Consider the following 26499-nt stretch of genomic DNA (forward strand, 5'->3'; position numbering starts at 1 on the left):
CTTAGCCATTGTGCCGTTAATGGGGCTTGGTGTATGCGGCTCGCTCTGCCAAGTTTGGTTCGCCCCTTGGAGAGGAGTGCGGTGCATTTAGGAAACCTGACGGGTGGCTACAACCCAGTGGAATCTTTGTAAAGGCTACGTAGTGATATCCTGCTGGGTCACCTTGGTGGTGATCAATGGAGAGTCATGATCTCCGGGCAGAAAGGGAATCACGGCTTGTGGGTAAAGCGCAACCTCAGCAGAGTGTATGAAAACTGATATATCAGCCGTGCTCGCGGTTATGAGCGGCCAAGGGAGCTCCATTGATTAGTGGCACTTGATCAGAGATGTTCGGATTACAGGTGGCAATGAGATTGATGGTTTTTGGTATTGACTCTAGTGATGGTAAGTGGCACTCTTTCCGTTTGGAAAGGGGTACGTTTGGGTTAATAACGTGGGTTAATCCTAAAACTTGGCTTTCTCTACTAGTAATAATAATCTGACCAACTAAAAGCAACTGCTTTACTTACCCCCACATAAAGCTAGTCCACTAGAGCCAAACAGGACACTTGCTGAGTATGTTGATGTGTACTCACCCTTGCTCTACACACCAAACCCCCCATCCTCAGGTTGTCTGCATTGCAACCACTGCTTAGGAGAAGATGAAGCCATGGAAGGAGACTTCCAGGAGTTCCAAGACTACAACGAGTTCTAGGCGTGGGTTAGCGGCAACCCCTAGTCGGCTGCCTGTGAAGGCCGCGTGTATCTATGTTTCTTTTCCGCACTTTGATTATTGTAAAGACTATGTGGATGTCTCAGACATATGATGTAATCGACTATTATTCCCCTTTTATGTTATTATTTGAGCACTGTGTGATGATGTCCAGTTATGTAACTGTTGTGTACGTGAATTGCTGATCCTGGCACGTACATGGTTCGCATTAGGTTTGCCTTCTAAAATCGGGTGTGACAAAGTTGAGCGATTTATCTAGCACTCACGCGAGGTCAGGAATTGGTTGTATCCATTTTTAATAATGTAATTAAGATTGTCTGTGGACACGAATCCATGGGGATGCCCTGTCTACGAGACGAAATTGGAATAAGGATTAACGTGCAAATACCTATGTCGAGTGTTTGAAGGTACTAAACACATGTCGAGAAATATGGTAAATCGGTAAGCCTAGTACCTGAGTGAACCTACCCACAAACTTTAATCCTCACTGGTGTTGAGATGGAGTCTCCCATTCTGGATATGGTGGGTACAAGTGAGGTCAATGCATGACAACGGTTGGGGCTAGTGGAGCACTGTATACCAAGACCGTGGGCCATGTTCTATTGCCAGGGAATCGATGGGGGTGGTTGATGTATGTGGGGACGTAGTGCCCTAACATGTCGTGTGTTTAGGTTTACCTTGCAAGGTTAAAAACTCGACTCAAATCGTCTTCCTCTCTCAGCTAATGAAGCTTCTTGATCCATTGTACTGCATTGAGTAATAAGTGGAAATGAGGTTACTTGCAAAAATATGTTGATTGACATAATGATTGATACCATGTATGGATAGTTAGGTGCTCATCTAGTCTAAAATATTATTCTAGAATCTGAAAAGCTAAAACTTGTTTTAGACTCAGCTAGTGCTTTTGGCAAACCAAACCCCGCAACCAAACAACTTCATGGTCTAGAAGTAGAGGAGTACACTCTTCATACCGGGTAAGTCTAGCTGAGTATTAGTATATTCAGCCTTGCTTGTGGCATAATTATACAAATACTTCCTTGGATGAATGGTTGCTGGTGTGACTTGGCCTCCCTCCTTGCCACCTGGATGGACGGACGAGTGGGGTGATGCCTCTGTAGGAGAGGACCAAAAGGAGTAGTGTGGCCAGGCTTATCCATGTTACTCGGTTACCTCCATTAGTTATTTTCACTACATTCAAATCTATGATTAACACATGTCAAACTTCGATGATGTAATAATTCTTAAGTACTCATTAAATTATGGTATTGTGCTTTATTGTTGTGCCTTACCATCAAGTGAGCAAGTGTAAAGCCGAAAATTGTTAAAAAAATAATAATAATGATGAAATAAATAAATAAATATATTTAAGATAGCGTTTTGGGATTTTTTAAAACCTTTGGATGTTATTGGGATCCTCCTGCTTTTATGTCCAATTGAATAGAATTAAGCTAGCCAAATAACAAAATAAATAGATATAGAATTATGCATCTCATGACGGAGTTCTTGCATTTATACCGTTGTACTCAAAATTTTGAGACAAGTTTGAGTTGAAAGTAGAATTTGTAGCACCCAAAAATATTATTATGGATTTCTAATAGAATAATACGAAGATTTGAATCATGATATTCTTTTTATACGAATTATATCACCTTTTAAGTCACATCTCCTTAAATAAATACTAAAAGATTTAATGACCTTATATAAATTAAGTTATCCTTTTTAGATAGAATGTTTAGAAATGTTATCTAAAATAACTATTAATAAACTTGTGCAATAGAAATTATTTCATTAAAACATATATTTGGTATAAAATATACACTTGGGGGAGGTTTGCTTAAAATGAACAAAGCATTGAATACATAAATAAATAATATGAATACTGCATCACATGCTGGATTTTGAGTGTGCATTAAATTGGAATTCTTAAACTTTATCTTGAATTGAATTTGAAATTGGTAAATCAAAAAGGGAATAGAAAATATAAAAGAAAATAGAAAATGTAAAAAGAAATACATGCGTTTGGGCCAAATTACTGAAAGCCGACCCAATCCTCCCCCTTCCGTGTCGGCCCAAATGAGTATTGCACCCGCACGGCCCAATCCACCATCTTCCCCCTTTTATTTCTGTTTTGGTCACCAGCGAGTGGGGCCCACTTCGTCAGCCGGTCACAGGACACACTCGCGCTCGGGTTGATGCCCGCCTCACTATCGCGCTGGCCCCACATGCAGTCCCTTCCGCAGCGCACTCGCTCGCTCCCTTCCGCTGCCGTTGTCGTTTGATACCCACACGTCATCCCTTTCCCCTCACCGTAACAAACGTGCGCGTGGAGCTTGTCGTTGCAACAACTGCGTGATTCGCACGACAATTTTCATTAGGATTCCTCGACCGTCGTTGCAAAGCTCACGCCACCCCACGCCTATAAGTATCCAGCCGCCATCACCATCATGAATCACCAAATCTTCGAAGCTCGCGTGCGGGCGAACGATTACCCACGACCGTCACATGCAATTCGTGCCTTCTCCGCTGTTGGGGCTTCGGGGAATAGTCGGAGAGCCCCTGGGTGCACGGCGATGGTGTTTAGAGCCACATCGGGTGCTGCATCGACTCAGAACTGCGAAAATTCATCGACAGAATCCTTGCTCCGCCGTGGCTTCGCTATACTCTGTGGGCAGCATCACTGGCGCCATTAACCCAGGTATGGGGGACCTCCTCCGCCTCACTTTGGTCTCCGATGTGCGCGGCGGCAAATTAATTTCGGGTTCGGGGCGTGTGGGCGACAATCGCATGAGCGCCAGCGAGTTTCCGCCGTGGGGGGTACTGTGCGGCGCTGTCGTACCCAGCTTGACAGGGGAAAGGGTGAGAGTCTCGGTAACCGTGGGATCTGATTTGAACGGCTGCGATTAGAAGTTAGGGATCGACTAGAGCTAGACGCTGATCTCCGCTCAGACAGCCAGGATTAAATGACACATAACCCTTTCGCGAGATTGCTTTTGGCCGTTGATCCTAAGTCGGATGGCCACGGGTTGTTTCCAGTGTAGAGGGGTTTAGGAATCAAATCGCGACCGTCCAAGGTAGATCCAACGGCCTAAATCGTTGCATACCCCTTCCTCATGGCTATTTTGCATAAGAGTCCTCGAAGAACCTAGAAACTAACCTGCCGTCCACCACAGGGCAATCAGAGTCTAGGGAATTTTATACGTTAGCCCCTGGATTTCCAGTATTTAGCGCGCAGTCCACTATTTAACTACATAAATTAATTTTTAATACAAAAAAATCCAGAAACTTGTATAATTCATAGAATATTCATATTAAGTCCAAATTGATCCATTCCAGTTTCTATAATTTGGTAATATTATTGTTTATCAAGTAGTGTCTCAGTTTTGACATGAAAAACATATTAAAATTAATCTCCTAATTAATCTTGTACCTAGCACCTAGAACTTTTGGAAATTCATAACTTAAAATGCATAACTCCAAAATTAATGATTCTTGTTCCTATGATCTTATTTTAATATGTAGATTATTAATATGTATTTTGTTCTTATGTTTGGTGTGATGTTTATTTTTCCTATACCATATTTGTTTGTATTGTTACGACTAGCGCGAGGTCACGAGTCATCTAAAAAGCAAGTTGGTACCTAGAATCTCAAGTCCCAAGCAAGTTGTGCCCTTGATCACTTCTTTTTACCCAGTCATGTTATGATTAATAATAAAGATCTGCATAGGTTAATTTTGATGAGATCCAATAGGTTACCCTAGTTTGACTATCTTTATACCTTGTTTACCACTGAATTTTTGGGTAGTACCTGCTATGCTTTATGTGGTTTTTGGTTTAGAGATACACATTATTATTCATGATTATACTTTTATTATCAGTTGTTATTTACTGTTCATGTTAAGATCATTATGCTAATTGGAACATGGAGAACCACCCGGGAAAACAGTGCTACCACAAGGGTGGTATGGGACGCCCTTGGCTGACTAATTAGGAAAGCTAGTGGAGGACTACCTTACCCGAAAGGGGCAAGGGCAGTAGGAGAGTCGTCAGTGTAGGGAGGCCCTTGGGTTGATTTTGCTGCAATGGCGGTCAGGCGACGGGTCCCTGCATTGGAGCTTCCTATAAACTATAGCGGGTTTTCTGAAGCTAGTGGAACTTTGTAAAGGCCTCGTAGTGTTACCCTGCCTCGCCTCCTCGGTAGAGGTGTATGGGACTGGCCTTCTCTTGGCAGATGTGTAACATGACTTGTGGTTAAAGATACGCAACCTCTGTAGAGTGTAAAACTGGTATACTAGCCGTGCTCATGGTCATGAGCGGCTCGGACACTCACATGATTAATTTATGGAACTAAATTCAATTTGTCATATGCATTGCATCGCAGGTGTTGTTATAACTTTTGTTCTACTACTTAATTGGGTTGGTATTTACTTATACTTAGTAATTGCTAATAAAATTTTGACCAACTTTAAAAGCAATGCTCAGCTTCAACCATCCTATTTGGTAATCCTTACACTTCACATGAGCTTCCACCTTTGGCGAGTTCATGCACATTATTCCCCACAACTTGTTGAGCGATGAACGTATGTGAGCTCACTTTTGCTGTCTCACCCCCCCCCCCCCACAGGTCAAGAACAGGTACCGCAGGATGAAGCGCATGGAGGATGTTGTGATGACGTCGTGAGAGGTCTAGGCCGTCGTCTCCCAGTCAACTTTGGGTTGCTGGATCGTTGTCTCCTTATGATGTAATTATTTATTTATTTTGTACAAAACTCCTATTATATAGTAAAGATGTGACATTCGTTTATGTACCACTATTCATCATATGTGTGAGACTTGGTCCCAGCACACCTGGTGTTTATTTCGCGCCCGAGTCTTGGTGCCCCCAAAACCTGGGTGTGACAGAAGTGGTATCAGAGGGATGTTGACTATAGGACGAAACCTAGATAGAACTAGACAACCCTTACTTACTTACCTTTGCTACTCTGATTCTTTCTAAAACTTTCATTAATCTTTTCTCATCCACTGCTGCTTTACTCTGATTACTCTTACCTTTTCACTTCTAAAGACAAAAGTGGATTTCACACTTTCAAATCATGTGCCTAAAATGACCTTTAGGAATAGGAGACCTCATCTTAGGAACAAAAACAAATTTTTTTATATATAGATATCTATGAACTTTAATGTTTGTTCTTATGATACATGTCTGATTTGGATCTTTGATTGAGTGTGATGAGTTGTGGAGTAATGTCCACAATTACATCTGCATATACATATAGAAAAAAAATTGTTTATAAGATAAACTAGACCAATTAAGAATACCACCACTGTCCACTAGAATATATCAAGCCTAATAGATCCATCTTATCTTAAAAGACTCTCTCTTATCTTAATAGATCCATCATATCTTAAAGGATTCTCTCTTATCTCAAAAGATTCATCTTATCTTGGAAGATTCATCCTATCCTAACCACTTTGCTTATTTCATCCTAAGGTAACAACCATGAGCTAATCCCAAAACTTGATTAGATCTTATCTAGTCTAATCTAGTCATATCCAATCTAATCTAGATCATACCTAATCTAATATGATCCAATCTAAAGGGAGTTATTTAAACTAGTTAATACTGGTAACATAGATTAGACCATATTCCTATAAATGGGTCTTAAACCTAAATTGGTGTCTTAGACCAACTCGTCCGTGGAACCACGACCTAGCCTATGTCATAGGTTGCCCAGCCCATTTATCCCAAGAGCAAAGTGAAACTCCATTTAACCTACCTACTCCATGTACCCTTGTTTTCTATGCCACACCTGCTAATGGCATGAAAATTTTAAGCGTATAAAACTATACTAATGGGAAGTTCCACTTAAAAAATATATACTGGAATTTCATAAAGATAAAGTCAGTTTGATGTGCTTAACTAAAAGGTAATCTTAAACAGTACTATAGAATCTAATGTGGTCCACCTAAACAGATTAGTGATACTGCTAGAAAAGATTAAACCCTACTAGCCAGTTGTTAACTTAACTTAGCACATTAGACCAACTCAATCATGAGCATAAGAGCTAACCCAACCAATAGAGTCATGATGGATTGCATAATCTGTCTATCCCCACCTAACATCAAACAGGATTTTGACCTACACCATCCATATCTATCTTAACCATATTCTCCAATCCCGATGATATACACTAACCTCAAATCAATGAGACCAAGTCCGGAGAAGAAAAGATCAACATCAACAAGGAAGGATATCATAGTCAAAGCAAACCTCGAGAAGAATCCAGACTTAAACATTTCGGATGAAGTCTTTTCCTTGCCTTTCTTACCTCAACCTGTCCATCTTATATTCTATATAATAAGTAGCTAGACACCTACGCCTCCTAATCACCCACTATTGACTATAAAAAAAGGCTCTAGATTTTTTGAACCAATTATAGACTAAAAAGCCGAATTACAAACCAATCCTTCTGTATCCCTTTTCTTACAAATCTCGAGGACGAGATTTCTGTTAAGGGGGGTAGGATTTGTAAAGCCCAAAATTGGTAGGAAAAATAATAATGATGATGAAATAAATAAATAAATATATTTAAGATAGTGTTTTGGGATTTTTTAAAACCTTTGGATGTTATTGGGATCCTCATGCTTTTATGTCCAATTGAATAGAGTTAAGCTAGCCAAATAACAAAATAAATAGATATAGAATTATGCACCTCATGACGGAGTTCTTGCATTTTTACCTTTGTACTCAAAATTTTGAGACAAGTTTGAGTTGAAAGTAGAATTTGTAGCACCCAAAAATATTATTATGGATTTCTAATAGAATAATACGAAGATTTGAATCATGATATTCTTTTTATACAAATTATATCACCTTTTAAGTCACATCTCCTTAAATATATACTAAAATATTTAATGATCTTATATAAATTAAGATATCCTTTTTAGATAGAATGTTTAGAAATGTTATCTAAAATAACTATTAATAAACTTGTGCAATAGAAATTATTTCATTAAAACAAATATTTGGTATAAAATATACAGTTGGAGGTAGTTGCTTAAAATGAACAAAGCAATGAATACATAAATAAATAATATGAATACTGCATCACATGTTGGATTTTGAGTGTGCATTAAATTGGAATTCTTAAACTTTATCTTGAATTGAATTTGAAATTGGTAAATCAAAAAGGGAATAGAAAATATAAAAAGAAAACAAAAAATGTAAAAGAAATACCTGTGTTTGGGCAAAATTACTAAAAGCCGACCCAATCCTCCCCCTTCCCTGTCGGCCCAAATGAGTATTGCACCCGCAAGGCCCAATCCACCCTCTTCCCCCTTTTCTTTCTGTTTTGGTCCCTAGCGAGTGGCGCCCACTTCGTCAGCCGGTCACGGGACATGCTCGCGCTCACGTTGATGCCCACCTCACTGTCGCGCTGGCCCCACATGCAGTCCCTTCCGCGACGCACTCGCTCGCTCCCTTCCCCTGCCACTGTCGTTTGGGACCCACACGTCATCCATTTCCCCTCACAGTAACAAACACGCACGTGGAACTCATTGTTGCAACAACCGCGCGATTCCCGTGACGATTTCCATTGGGATTCCTCGGGCGCCGTTGCAAAGCTCACGCCACCCCATGCCTATAAGTATCCAGCCGCCATCACCATCATGAATCACCATATCTTCGAAGCTCGCGTGCGGGCCAACGATTACCCACAACCGCCGCACGCAATTCGCGCCTTCTCCGTTGTTGGGGCCTCTGGGAATACTCGAAGGACCCCTTGGGTGCACGACGAAGGTGTTTAGGGCCCCATCGGGTGCTACATTGACTCAGAACCGCGGAAATTCGTCGATGGAATCCTTGCTCCGCCGTGGCTTTGCTGTACTCTGTGGGAAGCATCACTGGCGCCATTAACCCAGGTATGGGGGACCTCCTCCGCATCACTTTGGTCTCCGATGTGCACCGCGGCAAATTAATTTCGGGTTCGGGGCGTGTGGGCAACAATCGCATGAGCGCCGGCGAGTTTCCGCCGTGGGGGGTACTGTGTGGCGCCATCGTACCCAGCTTGATGGGGGAAAGGGTGAGAGTCTCGGTAACCGTGGGATCCGATTTGAACGGCTGCAATTAGAAGTTGGGGATCGACTAGTGCTAGTCATTGATCTCCGCTCAGACAGCTAGGATTAAATGACACATAACCTTTTCGCGCGATTGATTTTGGCCGTTGATCTCAAGTCGACTGGTCATGGGTTGTTTCCAGTGCAGAGGCGTATTGGAATCTAATCGTGATCATCCAAGGTAGATCCAACGGCCTAAATCGTTGCGTACCCCTTCGTCATGGCTATTCTGCATAAGAGTCCTCGAGGAACCTAGAAACTAACCCGTTGTCCACCAGCAGTATATAGATATCTATGAACTTGAATGTTTGTTCTTATGATACATGACTGATTTGGATCTTTGATTGAGTGTGATGAGTTGTGGAGTAATGTCCACAATTACATCTGCATGTACATATAGAAAAAAATTGTTTATAAGATAAACTAGACCAATTAAGAATACCACCACTGTCCACTAGAATATATCAAGCCTAATAGATCCATCTTATCTTAAAAGACTCTCTCTTACCTTAATAGATCCATCATATCTTAAAGGATTCTCTCTTATCTCAAAAGATTCATCTTATCTTGGAAGATTCATCCTATCCTAACCACTTTGCTTATTTCATCCTAAGGTAACAACCATGAGCTAATCCCAAAATTTGATTAGATCTTATCTAGTCTAATCTAGTCATATCCGATCTAATCTAGATCCTACCTAATCTAATATGATCCAATCTAAAAGGAGTTATTTAAACTAGTTAATACTAGTAACATAGATTAGACCATATTCCTATAAATGTGTCTTGAACCTAAATTGGTGTCTTTGACCAACTCGTCCGTGGAACCACGACCTAGCCTATGTCATAGGTTGCCCAACCCATTTATCCCAAGAGCAAAGTGAAACTCTATTTAACCTACCTACCCCATGTACCCTTGTTTTCTATGCCACACCTGCTAATGGCATGAAAAATTTAAGCGTATAAAACTATACTAATGGGAAGTTCCACTTAAAAAATATATACTGGAATTTCATAAAGATAAAGTCAGCTTTATATGCTAAACTAAAAGGTAATCTTAAACAGGACTATAGAATCTAATGTGGTCCACCTAAACAGATTAGTGATACTGCTAGAAAAGATTAAACCCTACTAGCTAGGTGTTAACTTAACTTAGCACATTAGACCAACTCAATCATGAGCATAAGAGCTAACCCAACCAATAGAGTCATGATGGATTGCATAATCTGTCTATCCCCACCTAACATCAAACAAGATTTTGACCTACACCAAGCATATCTATCTTAACCATATTCTCCAACCCTGATGATATACACTAACCTCAAATCAATGATACCAAGACCGGAGAAGAAAAGATCAACATCGACAAGGAAGGATATCATAGTCAAAGCGAACCTCGAGAAGAATCCAGACTTAAACATTTCGGATGAAGTCTTTTCCTTGCCTTTCTTACCTCAACCTGTCCAGCGTATATTCTATATAATAAGTAGCTGGACACCTACGCTCTCCTAATCACCCACTATTGACTATAAAAAGGGCTCTAGATTTTTTGAACAAATTATAGACTAAAAAGCCGAATTACAAACCAATCCTTCTGTATCCCTTTTCTTACAAATCTCGAAGACGAGATTTCTGTTAAGGGGGGTAGGATTTGTAAAGCCCAAAATTGGTAGGAAAAATAATAATGATGATGAAATAAATAAATAAATATATTTAAGATAGTGTTTTGGGATTTTTTAAAACCTTTGGATGTTATTGGGATCCTCATGCTTTTATGTCCAATTGAATAGAGTTAAGCTAGCCAAATAACAAAATAAATAGATATAGAATTATGCACCTCATGACGGAGTTCTTGCATTTTTACCTTTATACTCAAAATTTTGAGACAAGTTTGAGTTGAAAGTAGAATTTGTAGCACCCAAAAATATTATTATGGATTTCTAATAGAATAATACGAAGATTTGAATCATGATATTCTTTTTATACGAATTATATCACCTTTTAAGTCACATCTCCTTAAATAAATACTAAAATATTTAATGATCTTATATAAATTAAGATATCCTTTTTAGATAGAATGTTTAGAAATGTTATCTAAAATAACTATTAATAAACATGTGCAATAGAAATTATTTCATTAAAACAAATATTTGGTATAAAATATACACTTGGAGGTAGTTGCTTAAAATGAACAAAGCAATGAATACATAAATAAATAATATGAATACTGCATCACATGTTGGATTTTGAGTGTGCATTAAATTGGAATTCTTAAACTTTATCTTGAATTGAATTTGAAATTGGTAAATCAAAAAGGGAATAGAAAATATAAAAGAAAACAAAAAATGTAAAAGAAATACCTGCATTTGGGCAAAATTACTAAAAGTTGACCCAATCCTCCCCCTTCCCTGTCGGCCCAAATGAGTATTGCACCCGCACGGCCCAATCCACCCTCTTCCCCCTTTTCTTTCTGTTTTGGTCCCTAGCGAGTGGGGCCCACTTCGTCATCCGGTCACGGGACATGCTCTCGCTCGCGTTGATGCCCGCCTCACTATCGCGCTGGCCCCACATGCAGTCCCTTCCGCGGCGCACTCGCTCGCTCCCTTCCCCTGCCACTGTCGTTTGGGACCCACACGTCATCCATTTCCCCTCACCGTAACAAACACGCGTGTGGAACTCAATGTTGCAACAACCGCGCGATTCGCGCGACGATTTCCATTGGGATTCCTCGGCCGCCGTTGCAAAGCTCACGCCACCCCATGCCTATAAGTATCCAGCCGCCATCACCATCATGAATCACCATATCTTTGAAGCTTGCGTGCGGGCGAACGATTACCCACAGCCGCCGCACACAATTCGCTCCTTCTCTGCTGTTGGGGCTTCTGGGAATACTCGGAGGACCCCTTGGGTGCGGCGAAGGTGTTTAGGGCCACATCGGGTGCTGCATCGACTCAAAACCGCGAAAATTCATCGATGGAATCCTTGCTCCGCCTTGGCTTCGCTGTACTCTGTGGGAAGAATCACTGGCGCCATTAACCCAGGTATGGGGGACCTCCTCCGCCTCACTTTGGTCTCCGATGTGTGCCGCGGCAAATTAATTTTGGGTTCGGGGCGTGTGGGCGACAATCGCATGAGCGTCTGCGAGTTTCCGCCGTAGGGGGTACTGTGTGGCGCCGTCGTACCCAGCTTGACGGGGGAAAGGGTGAGAGTCTCGGTAACCGTGGGATCCGATTTGAACGGCTGCAATTAGAAGTTGGGGATCGACTAGTGCTAGCCGTTGATCTCCGCTCAGACAGCCAGGATTAAATGACACATAACCCTTTCGCGCGATTGATTTTGGCCGTTGATCTCAAGTCGGCTGGCCACGGGTTGTTTCCAGTGCAGAGGCGTATTGGAATCTAATCGTGATCATCCAAGGTAGATCCAACGGCCTAAATTGTTACGTACCCCTTCGGCATGGCTATTTTGCATAAGAGTCCTCGAGGAACCTAGAAACTAACCTGTTGTCCACCAGCAGGGCAATCTGAGTCTAGGGAATTTTATACATTAGCCACTAGACTTTCCAGTATTTAGCGCGCAGTCCAGAAAACAATGAAAATGGATAATTTACATAAATTGATTTTTAATACAAAAATAATTCTAGAAACTTGTATAATTCATAGAAAATTCATATTAAGTCCAAATTGATCCATTCCAGTTTCTATAATTTTGTGATATTATTGTTTATCAACTAGTATCTCTGTTTTTACATGAAAACCATATTAAAATTAATATCCTAATTAATCTTGTACCTAGCACCTAGAACTTTTGGAAATTCATTACTTAAAATCCATAACTCCAAAATTAATGATTCATGTTCCTATGATCTTATTTTAATATGTAGATTATTAATATGTATTTTGTTCTTATGTTTGGTGTGATCTTAATCTTGCTTATACCATGTTTGTTTGTATTGCTACGACTAGCGCGAGGTCATGAGTCATCTGAAAAGCAAGTTGGTACCTGGAATCTCAAGTCCCAGGCAAGTTGTGCCCTTGATCACTTCTTTTTACCCAGCCATGTTCTGATTAATCATAATGATCTGCATAGGTTAATTTTGATGGGACCCAATAGGTTACCCTAGTTTGACTATCTTTATACCTTGTTTACCACTGAATTTTTGGGTAGTACCTGCTATTGCTTTATGTGGTTTTGGGTATAGAGATACATATTATTATTCATGATTATACTTTTATTATCAGTTGTTATTTACTGTTCATGTTAAGATCATTATGTTAATTGGAACATTGAGAACCACCCGGGAAAACAGTGCTACCACAAGGGTGGTATGGGACGTCCTTGGCTGACTAATTAGGAAAGCTAGTGGAGGACTACCTTACCCGAAAGGGGCAAGGGTAGTAGGGGAGTGGTTAGTGTAGCGAGGCCCTTGGGTTGATTTTGCTGCGATGGCGGTCAGGCGAGGGGTCCCTGCATTGGAGCTTCCTATAAACTGTAGCGGGTTTTCTAAAGCTAGTGGAACTTTGTAAAGGCCTCGTAGTGTTACCCTACCTCGCCTCCTCAGTAGAGGTGTATGGTATTGGCCTTGTCTTGGCAGATGGGTAACATGACTTGTGGGTAAAGATGTGCAACCTCTGCAGAGTGTAAAACTGGTATACTAGCCGTGCTCACGGTCATGAGCGGCTCGGACACTCACATGATTAATTTATGGAACTAAATTCAATTTGTCATATGCATTGCATCGCAGGTGTTGTTATAACTTTTGTTCTACTACTTAATTGGGTTGGTATTTACTTATACTTAGTAATTGTTAATAAAATTTTGACCAACTTTAAAAGCAATGCTTAGCTTCAACCATCCTCTTTGGTAAGCCTTACACTTCACATGAGCTTCCACCTTTGGTGAGTTCATGCACATTGTTCCCCACAACTTGTTGAGCAATGAATGTATGTTAGCTCACTCTTGCTGTCTCATACCCCCCACACAGGTCAAGAACTGGTACCGCAGGATGAGGCGCATGGAGGGTGTTGTGATGAGGTCGTGAGAGGTCTAGGCCGTCGTCTCCCAGTCAACTTTGGGTTGCTGGATCGTTGTCTCCTTATGATGTAATTATTTATTTATTTTGTACAGAACTCCTATTATATAGTAAAGATGTGATATTCGTTTATGTACCACTATTCATCATATGTGTGAGACTTGGTCCCAGCACACCTGGTGTTTATTTCGCTCCCGGGTCTTGGTGCCCCCAGAACCCAGGTGTGACAGCAAGTGGACTCGATCCATGTTAAGTGGTTTTATCAAACTAGATCCAACAGATGGACCGTTTATTCCAATTTAAGTTTGTCGATTGCCTCTAAGGTGAGACTTGGGCACTTAAGCCGGAACAATCTAGGTGATTCTGCCACAAGTGGTTGCGTGAGGCGCGGTAGGCTTTGGCATTGGTGGCGGTGGTCACAGGAGACGCGGGTGGCTCCGGCGGTCGGGCGAGGCGCAGTCGTCTCCGGGGATTGAGACCACACGAGGCATGGGTGGCTCCGGCATCCTTCGGTGACCAACTCCTACGATCTGATGGCCTCGGTGGCGTCCTCCAGCAACGACCTCCCCCAATCCTTTGTTTTATTCATGCGTTTGTTGGTTGATCCCGTATTATGATTTTTTTTCATTAATTATAATTTACGATGTAGGTATTTATGCAACTTTCTATGACGATTTATGCTTTACGCGATATCAGCATCCAACATTTGCGTGTATGATGTAGAACAAAAATATCATTCAAAATTTATGCGCATGCAATGAAAACTCCCAAGACCTGCCATATTTTTAGAATCTACATAAAAATAGGAACCACATGCATGTGCATAGTGGTTGCATTATTGTTTAGATCTATAAAAATAGGACTGCATGCATGCTTCTAGTGGGGCACGCGTCTGAATGTGTGTTCCTGGTAGAGAGATGACATGCCATCACATACATATTTTGATGTCACTTTGTGTATATATCTATGTCAACATTAAAAGGTTTTCAACGACTTTCATGTTGCATCGGTATTTACGCTCATAATTGTCGGTTTTACGCTCAAAACTGAAGTTTTTACACTCGAACATGGAGATGCGTCCACCATTGAACTGCATGCCAGATTTTTACTCATTGTACCGCATTGCATAAATATCTATACCATGTAGCATAATTAGTACCAGTATATATCACAAACCGGTTCTAACGAGCCTAAATGTATGACTGTTGGAGCGATCATATATTTATGGAGGAAACAAAGATTTTAAATAAGATTTTTTATTTCCATTCATGCCAATCCATTTAATTTCATCACACATTGCTACCATTCTAAATTTGTGTGCATGCAATAGGAAATAGTTTTTTACAAAGTGTATCGAATTGATAAATACCTACACTGTGTAGCATAATTAGTATTTTTATATATCATAAACTGGATATAACTAGCCTAGTTGCATGGTTGTAGGAGTGATTCTATATTTATGGAGTCATCCATTTTTTGCGCGCATGCAGTGGAAATAAAAATATCATCCAAAATTCGTGTACATGCAATAGAAACTCCTACGATCTGCCATAATTATCGAATCTATCTTAAAAATAGGATCTGCAGGCATGCGCCTGCACGATTGGACGTGGTTCAGTGGCGGGGTTTAATGTTATCTCTATGAACTATTTACACTATTTCTATGCACTGGTAGTTTGGTGTTGTTTAGTGGGGTCCAGGGTGGCTGAGGCTTCCAGTATATATTAGAAGCCCACGGCTATATATATATATATATATATATATATATAATTTTTAACGGATAAAGTATTTGATTTGTTCATTTTTCACAAAAAAATGTCTTGTAATAGTGGCATAGTGATGTTACAAACATTATGTTCAAAGTATCATAAGTATAGTATATTATTATTTCTTAACACACGGTCATTTACATATGCGTGCATAGATATTAATAAGTCTCAGCTACAAACGTGCATCCGGCCAGCCTACAAACGTGCCGAATTGGAATTGAGCTGGTCCATCCCGCCGGCCTACAAACATGCAGCTACATTTTTGGATGCCTGTGACAGAAAGCTAGTTATTTTAAGATGACGTCCAGCAAACCGTAATGCAATAGGTCATCATTGACGGCAACGCTTAATTAAGAAAAGATCCCAATGCCCATGCAATACTCCTCTACCTCCCCTAATTTTCTAATTCATCACATGATGTCCTGCCCTTGTCGTTTACGCAATTAAATCATCTGCTTCTTCTACTTATGAGAGATTACGCCAGCAACAAGAGGATGATAGAGAAAAAAATGGGAGCCGCTTCCTCTTTATTAGATTCAAATCTCATGGTCATGTGCCTCCTGCATCTGCATGCATGGTGACGGATGCCAACGTTCAAATTCGGTTTGATATGAAATCGTGCGATCGTCGTGTTTGCTCCAAGATCGAGCGCGCCGTCCCCGGTGCTAGATTTCGACCTCAAGTTTCCAAGAAGCGATGCAGGCAAGCATTGCAGTTGCAGAGGCGCTCGATGCCGGGAAGCTCACGCCTCAGCCCGTCGCCGACGCGGCCGACTTCGCAGTTGCCGGTCTCGCCGTGGCCATTGGCACGCTTGCCGTCACAGCGTCGTTCATGCTTGTCTCCTTCGACGCGCGCGCGGGGCAGGGCCAACTGCGTCGTATCCTCGACCTCGGTCCATCACTATGTGGACCACGCTTGTTGCTCGTCTTCTTTGTGGGGCTCCTGGCCGCCGCCGAGATGCTCCGCCTCCCATTCTTCCACGGCGCCATGCTGCCGCCGCGCCACCACGTCATGCCATGCCTCGCGTACCCGCTCGTCGCCCATGGCATCGCCGAGCCAGGGTTGCTCGCATGTGTGCTCCTGCTGTTGCGTGTGTCTGTCGGTGGCGCGCGGCTGCCAGCGTCTGCACTTGTCGTGCCGCTCGCCTGCTTGCCATTCCTCACCGTGCATGTTCTCGTGCTCGCCACGCCGGCCACCGTCGCCGCCTACCCAGGCCAGCTCGCCCATGCCGCTGATGGAATTGGGCACTGCGCGTACCCGACGTACGCCGCCACGCTGCTCCTCGCCCTCATCGCGGTATACCTGTAGTTGCTCGCCACCGCGTGCTGGGACGTCGCAGCCGTGGCCATCAATAAGCGGCTACGCACGAGGGCGTACGCGCTCTCCGTGCTCATCCTTGTGCCACTGCCACTACAGGTGTTGGCGCTCGCCCTAACCTCAGTGTGGGACATGCACCAGTACACGTCCCCCACCGTCGGCCTCGTTGGGTTTGTCGCGGTGGCGGTAGCCGCGGAGGCAACACTTGTCATCCTCGTCATGCTACCGGTTCATGATGCTCTTGTCCTTGTCCAGAAGTTGCCGTCAGTGACCACCTGGTCAGAGGAGACACCTGATGACCCCGGAAGATGACCAAGGAAATTGCATTGCCCAGACAATCAAAAACAATTCTAGGGGGAGATAAGTGGAGATGTAATGTAACTGACATAGTTGAGTTCACTTTTTTTTCTTTCGTATGTATCATGTTTTGTAAATTACTCCTGTATATGTAAGTATACACTTAGTATACACCAACTGTACATTTATTGTAGTCTACAATAATAATTACTCAAATGTACACAACACCACTGTCCACCACTTTCGGCGGACACGCTTATTTTTGGCAGCTAGGGCTCGGCGTCGAAAATAAGGATTAATTTTTGGCGGCGCGCGGTGGTCAATGAAATTAGACTTATTTTCGGTAGCTTTTTGACACGGCCGCCGAAAATAGGGCTATTTTCGGCGGCCTAGCCCTGGCCGCCGAAAATAAGTCTTTTTAAACAGTCGCCTACCTCATTCTCTCTGTTTCTTTCTCTCATCTCACGCGCGTGCCGCCGCCAGTCGCTCGCCGCGCCCTAGCCCCGCCGCACGGCCGCCACTTGGGAATCGAAAGAGTATTTAGAGAAACATTTTCCTGAGTTTTTAGCTTCTTGTAAACCTTAAGTTTTGTACATTTTATTGTAAGCTAGCAAAGACACACAACCACCCCCTGTCTGGTAAGAGAACTTTTCCATTACTTAGCCATGAGCTTCAAATCTTGGGACAAGATTCTTTTTATGAGGAAAAGATGTATCACCCCTGGTGTTATGAGAAATAAAACATGGACATGTCATCATATGCACTGACATTATCTTGTTTGCTACACATAGGATGCATTCACTAGGTTAAAACCTTAAGCAAATATGTGATGTTGTGATGTTTGGAGAAGTACAAGACTTAGTTATATGTGTTACTTAAGTTAGTGAGAAATTTCTATATTTGACACTAAGTTTGCATGCCTCACAGGAATGCACACCTAATTTGCATGCCTTCTAATATTTGACACTCAGACTGCAAACTTCTTTATTTTGAGGGATCATCTCATTTTTCTCTCATTCCCTTTCCATTTTAATTCCTAGACCACTTCCCTCGCTAGAGCAGTTAGGGTAAAGAAACGTGTGGGTAACCGACGGCGGTTGTGTGCCCTCGCTAGAGTAGTTAGGGTAAAGAAACGTGAGGGTATACTGGACCGGGATGCACAGGTCAGGGCTTCAATTGGTAAGGATTGAGGTATCAGGTCAGGGCTTTCTTTAGTTACTGAGAGCTCAGGGCTTCTAATACATAAACTATATATATAGACACACACTAGGTATGTGTCCGTGCGTTGCAACGATATACAAAATATTCGACAAAATGTTAGTCTTATCGTAAGCTCTGAAATCTTGCTAAGGCTATGACAAATCAAAATGAAGTGAATATACATTAATGATAATAAGTTTATGAAAAAGTTCGTATCATTACTAATAACATGGCATCTATTATATATACCTAGAAACCAACAAAACTCTTATGTGCCTAATAATTTCTTGTGTTTCTTCTGGAATGTTGTCTTTAGATTCATTGTCCTTGCACTTCAATAATTCTACCAAGAATTTGGTCCTCGGGACATTCCCATTCTGCACATTCGATATTACATATTTTTGAACTCAGTTAATAATTAATTATAGAAGAACGATATTGACCAAGTGTTAGAACAATGAGGTTACTCACACTGTAGATGCAGGGTAACCTTATACCATTCTAATCATGCATAAAGTTGATAACAAGAAAACCAAACAATTCCCTACAAATTAAAATAACATGTTGTTAAATATATGTGGACATGCTTTATTAGTTGTCTCTAGGTTATAAGAAATTAGCATCCTAATATTTTTAGAACCCATGTTGGTACTATTTGGCGCCACATATAAATATCATCATTCCATGTAGGATTGACCAATTCCATGGCGGCATTCATATTATTGGCAATATTATGTATTTTGTGAATATAATGCATGCTTGGATGATTACCCTTAAACCATGACGGTATAGGCATGGAGTCCATTATATAGATGCTTCTAGTGTCCATATTAAATACATATAAGCTGAACATAGCCAAGAAAGAATATGACAATAAAATCTGCAAGTTAAACAAATAGTTCAAGAAATCAAGTAAGAGAAAAAGCGCAAGACTACAAAATGATAAAGGAGTATAGCTTACTTGGCTACAATCTAAAACATTATGCTCCATGCTAGGCCAACATTCAAATAATTTTGCGAATATATTGATATCTATCTTTACACGAAGGTGATGGTCTCGACCAAATTGAGCCATGGACTGCTTTGTGTTAGTAAAATGGTGATATAATAAGCACACTTATATGGATACATATTAGTTAATTCAACTTACACAGAACTGTAGGTCCATATAGTGGTATTTGTCTTCCAACAAGAACATAACATCATTGCATGCGATTATCCGAATAGTCATGTTGAAGCAATCATTATCCATCAGCTTATTTACATCCAATATATCTTTAAGTTTTTGAAGACTTAAAGAAATTGGATAAGGCTTCGTGCGCCAAATCCAAATTTTTCCTATTAAATGAACATTTGTTTTCATAGTTAAAGCAAGATTATAGGTGCTGAATATTTACCATGCATATAATATATTAATTGAGAATTAAATTACTCCAAATATTCGGTGTTGTCTACTCCCATGATATATGTGCACAATGCACACATCAATTCTTGTGTGTTTGTTAACTTTACTATAGCGGGTGTAAGGAAAATGGACCTCGGCCCATTTGTCTAAATGATTTTGGTGTTTGATGATCAACACAACGGCTCCCATGATATATATACTCCACCCAACCGGTCATTTGGTGGTGTGGGAGCCCAAGCAACATACCAACACATGTTATAAACATTTTCATGTGCTCAAACACCCAAGTACTTAATAGAATCACTTGGTGATTAACGTGGGTGCTTTTGCGAAGTGCTTAGGTTAGTTAGACCGCTTATGCGCTTGCTCTAGGTGAATCCTAGTTAGTTGAGTGAGTTTAGAAAACCCCACAAACCCCCTCAGCTCTTTTGGGAGCCGTTGTGTAACACCCCGTCCAATCCCTGGACCGGTGGTACTTACTCCTGGCAGCTCTCTAGGATCATATAACGTCCCCACAGACCAACACGAGTCTTTTGTGCGCACTTTGTCCTCACTCATGCGCACCCGAGAAAACTTCCCGGACGGTCACCCATCCCAAATTGCTCCAAGCCAAGCACGCTTAACTTGGAGGTTCTTTCGAGATAGGCTTCCAAAAAAGAAGATGCACCTTGTTGATATGATTACTGTATTAATTCTATTAAGCCTTGGGCCAGGATATCCCATCCCGGGACCAGGATATCACACATTGTAATTGTACCGAGTGGGGCGAGACTCTTGCGAGACCGTGACAACCGAGTTTGTGTCACAGCCGCCACCGTGTACCAAAGGGAACGAGGCCCGCGACGTTTCAGCCAGAAGCTCGATAGTTGAGACGGCAGGGAGCGTCCGAGAGGATCCAGAAGCGGAGCACCACTTGGTCGTGGAGAAGGCCCATGACTCCCTACTAAGTTACTTGACCATGTGCTTGGCCCTTGCATGGGCTACCATTTGCGTAGGGGTACCAAAGACGAATAGTTGGGACCTTGCGTGGTTCTGTATACCTCGGTAAAAATATTGGCGTCATCCATGGGAGTTTGCATCTCTATCCTTGCTCTCTACCTTCCGCATTTACATTAAGTACTTAAGTTTCAATCTCTCCTTACTAGTTAGAATATTTAGGATTGGAACTTAGGCTTTGCGGTAGAGATAGCAACACTTAGACAAAACCTAGTTTGCACATTCTAGATTGCATAGGTTTTGTTATAGGGATTTTATTGTGCCCTAGTTTAGAGATAGTTTTTAGAAGTCCTAATTCACCCTCCTCTTAAGCGTAATCATTTCCTACACCGGTAAAGCACATGAAGATATATTTGATGATTTAGGTAACTTATAGGGAGTGTCGATTATCTCAACATAGCATGAACTCCCTCCATCTTCATCCGCATGATGGTCATGCTCTTGATGTCCTTTCTTTGTGTTTAATCTCGAGTCCCACAATATTGCAGGTAGCTTAAATCTAAACAGGGTTATATTATCCTGCAAGTACTATAGATTAGAATTAAATAAAAAAAATAGTGTTCCTATAAATGCACATCCTCTACCTAAGTTACGTTATCAGACAGAGAAGATCATGTCTAGTATTCATATAGTTTACCATCCATAGACCACAAGAAACCATAAACATAATTTAAAAACAATAGGTGAATTTTATGTATATGAAAACAATCATAACCAATTTTGTACAGGTAGTGGTCACATGAATTTTACCCATCGGTTTGCATTTGCTCTGTGATCTTCTCTATAACTAGCCATGATGTAACATCAAGGTTCTGCTCAGATAGAGCTCTTTATGTTTTGCTACAAGTTTAATCTGTCTTTCTAGACCTTTTAACTATATGATAAATATAATAACATATCAGAATTGATAGATAGCAAATAATGAGTGATGCAATAATCATATATAATAGGATTAATTACTCACTGTAGTATAAAGGTCTCGACGATCCGTTATTTTTAGTCCCATAGAATCAAGTACATGTACCTAACTTTTTTTGCATTGACAACTGCTAGGTACTAGTTAAAAATTTCTATGTTTATTGGAATGAACAACTGAATCAAACATATGCATTAACATTAATTTGTAAGTATTGTGCACTAATATATTACATAGATTAGAAATGAGCTGAGTTTTAAGTTAACCATGTCAGCTTGTAAATAGTTGTCCACCCTTTTCTTCAATTGTATCCTCCTTACAATTTAACAGCACTTTAGGGTCGCCATCATACTTAAGCATGCTGGAAATGAGCGTGTTCTCCAAGAAGACATTTCCACCTTCTCTATGAAGCAGTGGCGGATCCACAGTGAGGGCAAGGTGGGCTATGGCCCCACCTCAAATTTTATAATCTTCACAATATGATATAGGAAATTAGGAAGAGAGCCAGCCGCCATCCAGGCTCCAGCCGTTCGCCAGGAAGGCAGAAAACCGCAGCTGCCCACCAGGCGCCAGCGCCCAGCAGCCGCAAGCTCCGCCGCCGTTCGCCCAGGCGCCCAGCCAGCCGGCGGTTCTCTTCCACCGTTCGACCAGCCGCCAGCGTCCAGCGGCTTGCGGGCTGCGGCCCCGCCGTTCGCCCAGCGGCCCCGCCGTCGAGGCCAGGACTCAGGAGCCCAGGACCCAGCCACCGAGCGGTAAATCCTTTGGTCCTTCTGGATCTGCCTCTGCGCTCGCAAGGTGTTTAGTGATTTAGATAGCAGTTTATTGATTTAGATAGCAGTTTATTGATTTAGATTTATAGAGCCAATTTGGGGCAACAGTCCATAAGTCCATTGGTGAGCGCAAGGTGTTCGGCTAAATGCTCCAGCCCATAGAATTCAAGTTAACAATTTGTCAACTGTTGTGTTTTATTGGATATTGTTTCTATGATTTTTTAGGCCTTTAAACCTCACAGAAATATTGGGTGAAGCAAATGAGAAGGTTTTTTCAGCCACTTTCAAGAGGCTCTGGCACTAATGCTAATAATAATGTGAATAACACACCAATTGTTGGAGGGACGTTCAATCCGGATGACATAGTTGCAGATCCCGCTTTAAGGAGGCAAATTTATGAATATGATAAAGATGTCCAAGACCAAGTGAGAAGGGCATATGTTCTAAATGGTCCATGCCAACCAAAGGGTTTAGATTTCCCTCGTAGACAGTATGGACAAAGTTTAAGGCCTTTTAAAGAGGAATGGTATGACAAGTATGATTGGTTGGAGTATAGTGAATCAAAAGATGCAGTGTATTGCTTTTATTGCTTTCTTTTTAAGCAAGCAGTGAAGGGTGATAAATATGAAGCTTTCACTAAAGTTGGGTATAATAATTGGAAAGATGCAGTTGAAAGGTTGAAATCACATGTTGGTGGTGTTAACAGTATCCACAACAATGCTAGGTTACATTTTGATGATTTTAACAACCAAAGACAAAGCATATCTACTATCATGTCTAGTGCCAGTCGTGAGGCTGAAGACCTTTATAAAATTCGTTTGACTTCTTCATTGGCTTGTTCCAGATTTCTTTTGATGCAAGGTTTGGCTTTTCGTGGTCATGATGAATCATCTAGTTCGCTAAATAAGGGAAATTTTCTAGAATTGATTTATTGGATGAAAGATAAAATTAAAGAAGTGAGAGATGCTTTTGAGCGTGCTCCAAGAAATTGCATTATGATATCACCACATATTCAAAAAGATCTTGCAAAGTGTTGTGCTCAACAGATCACAGAGAACATCCTAGGAGAAATAGGAGATAGAAACTTCTCTATTCTTATTGATGAATCACGTGATGTTTCTGTTAAAGAACAAATGGCGGTGATATTGAGGTAATAGTACTTTCATATTGTAGTTTCATATTTAATTTTCATGTCGTGTTGCCTAGCTAACTAATTTTTTTTGTAAGATAGATATGTGAATAATCAAGGCCATGTGATGGAACGGTTTCTTGCGCTCAAGCATGTTAAGGATACTACATCAGAAGCCTTGAAGGAAGCTATTTTTGGCCTTCTTGATCACCATGGATTATCTATATCCAAGATCAGGGGGCAAGGATTTCATGGCGCATCGAATATGCGAGGTGAATTTAATGGCTTACAAAGAAAGATACTTGATATTAATCCACATGCCTATTATGTTCATTGTTTTGCACATCAACTTCAACTTGTGGTGGTTTCTATTGCTAGTAGTGCTTGTTGCCAATCAGTTCATGACTTCTTTGAGTACATCCACTTAATTGTCACCACCACAAGCTCATCTTGCAAGAGAAGGGATGCTCTAAAAGAAAAACACCACCAGAATATTTTAGAAAAACTAGAAAGGGGTGAAATTTTATCTGGTAGAGGTGTGAATCAAGAAACTAACCTTGCTAGACCTGGTGACACAAGATGGGGTTCACATTATTTAACATTGCTTCGATTAGAGACAATGTGGGACTCAGTATTGCATGTTCTTACCATTGTGCATGAAGATGGTCGTGTACCAACACAGGCAGCAGGGTTGATTGAAAAAATGGAGAGCTTCAAATTTGTTTTCATTTTAAAATTGATGTTGAAAATGCTTGCAATCACAAATGAGCTCTCTCAAACCTTGCAAAGGAAGAATGCCAACATTGTTCATGCTATGGAGTTGCTTGATGTTGTGAAAACCCGAATGGCTACAATGAGGACAGATAGTGGTTGGGAGTCATTCTTTCAAAGCGTGAAAGAATTCTGTGCTCAAAAGGGTATTCCTGTGGTAGATATGGATGAAGAAGTGCCTATTAGAGGTCGTTCAAGGCGAGATGGCTTCACAATCACAAACCTTCACTACTACCGCACCGAGATATTCTTTGTTGTTCTTGATAAAATCAACACTGAGTTATGCCATCGCTTTAATGAAGTTTCTAGCGAGTTGCTTGTTTGCTTTTCTTGCCTCGATCCAAAGAACTTATTTTTGCAGTTTTGATATAGAGAAACTTGTTCGGCTTGGTACTCTATATGATAAGGATTTTTCAGTTATTGAATGTGCAATGTTAAGAGAGCAACTTGAGACATACATTGTCCACGTGCGAAGGCATGCTGCTTTTGGTACTTGTGAAGATATTGCATCTCTATCTATGAAGATGGTTGAAACTAAAAAGCATCTTGTGTTCCCTTTGGTTTTCAAGCTAATTGAGTTGGCCTTGTTATTACCCGTCTCAACAGCAAGTGTTGAGAGAATATTTTCGGCAATGAACATCATTAAGAGAGAATTGCGTAACAAAATTGAAGATGATTGGATGAATGATTTGATGGTTTGCTATACGGAGAAAGAGATATTCAAATCCCTTGATGATGAGACTATTACTAGAAGATTCCAGCGTCTTAAAACTAGAAGAATGCAATTGCCTCGAGTCACAACTACAAGATTGACAACTTAGTGGTATATTCACTGCACTATTTACATCAATGTACTTTTCTTGTATTGATGTTCATCTAATATACATCTTTTCTAACTATAGATTGGATTTTTGTTGGTGATTTTGGTGCCGCACTGCAGATTAAGAGAGAAATTTTGGTATGCATGTTATTATGAAACATTTCTATTATTATTACTTAGTCTCTAGATTGTCATCACAAAACTAGTTTTATCTTGTGAGTTGTGATCTAGTCTAGTGATTTAGCTTTTTATAATGTCGCCCCACCTATAATTTTGTCCTGCGTCCGCCACTGCTATGAAGTAGATGCTCTTCATCCCAAATAGAATGTATATATGCACTAAGGACCTGTATACCAAAAAATACAGTTAGTAGATAAAAAATATATAGGCTAGCTTTAAATTTCTATAATTTATTGTATAATAGGATAGTTATAAATTTATATACTTTACTATATATATATAGGTACATATATATACATACTTACTTCACCAATCAATTGCATGTCAACATGGAAAAGACATTCCATATCATTTCTATTTAACCATGCATTGTCGATGTTCACCATGACGTTTTTTCTCGATAATGATTTAATGTATTCGATAAGTTTCACATCGTCTTTAGTGCACATATAATCTATATACAATAAACAATATTATACTTCATAAGCAAATGATATATCAGAAAACCAATTGGATGCAGTAAGGTAAGAACCAAAAATAATTACCTTGGGGCACAACTCGAGCTACATTCAACTTCTTTGGTTTGTTATGCTGAGATATCGTAATCAACATGTCCAAGTCATCTTGCTAGATCGACTCTAACATATCCACATTGGAACTTATTTGAGTCAATTCATTTTGAACATCCAAGGATGCCATGTGTACCACATGTATATGAGAGAATGAATCATAAGTATATTGGCAAAAGCATTCTTTAGTAGAAATCTGTGAACCCCTAAAAATGTATATGTAGGAGTGCATGGTGTCAATGTACTAAGTAGCTCCCTTGGGAAATAAAATAAGGGTTTAAGATGATTAATATGGTTATGGTAAGACATGTTCTTTACTAAACACATAGTAAACAAAAGAATAAGGCTATGCATCATGCTGAGTTTTCTTTGTGTGTGCATTTAGTTGGAAGGTTTACCCCATGAATTTGAAATTCATGAAATAAAACAAAGAAAGGATAATAGAAAAAAGAAAAGAAAAAACAATAGGAAATCGATTGGGCCTAGATCCTCACTTCTGGCCTG

The 26499-nt window shown here is 40.7% G+C and overlaps 1 protein-coding gene and 1 pseudogene across 2 annotated transcripts; both read left to right on the top strand.

Annotated features, from left to right (window-relative positions):
* The first annotated feature begins 16050 nt into the window (after window positions 1-16050).
* Window positions 16051-17350, top strand: LOC103639267 (uncharacterized). The gene has a single exon (XM_035964105.1). The coding sequence runs from the start codon at window positions 16322-16324 to the stop codon at window positions 16931-16933; it is 612 nt and encodes a 203-aa protein (XP_035819998.1). The 5' UTR covers window positions 16051-16321; the 3' UTR covers window positions 16934-17350.
* Window positions 17351-22360: 5010 nt separating this feature from the next.
* LOC103639272 (zinc finger MYM-type protein 1-like) lies at window positions 22361-25377 on the top strand (annotated as a pseudogene). Its single transcript, XR_002266745.1, has 4 exons — window positions 22361-22508; window positions 22752-23676; window positions 23758-25249; window positions 25329-25377. The product of XR_002266745.1 is annotated as a zinc finger MYM-type protein 1-like (transcript).
* The last annotated feature ends 1122 nt before the right edge of the window (window positions 25378-26499 follow it).

This window comes from Zea mays, chromosome 1 (assembly GCF_902167145.1).
Source record: "Zea mays cultivar B73 chromosome 1, Zm-B73-REFERENCE-NAM-5.0, whole genome shotgun sequence".
Classification (NCBI taxonomy): Eukaryota; Viridiplantae; Streptophyta; class Magnoliopsida; order Poales; family Poaceae; genus Zea; species Zea mays.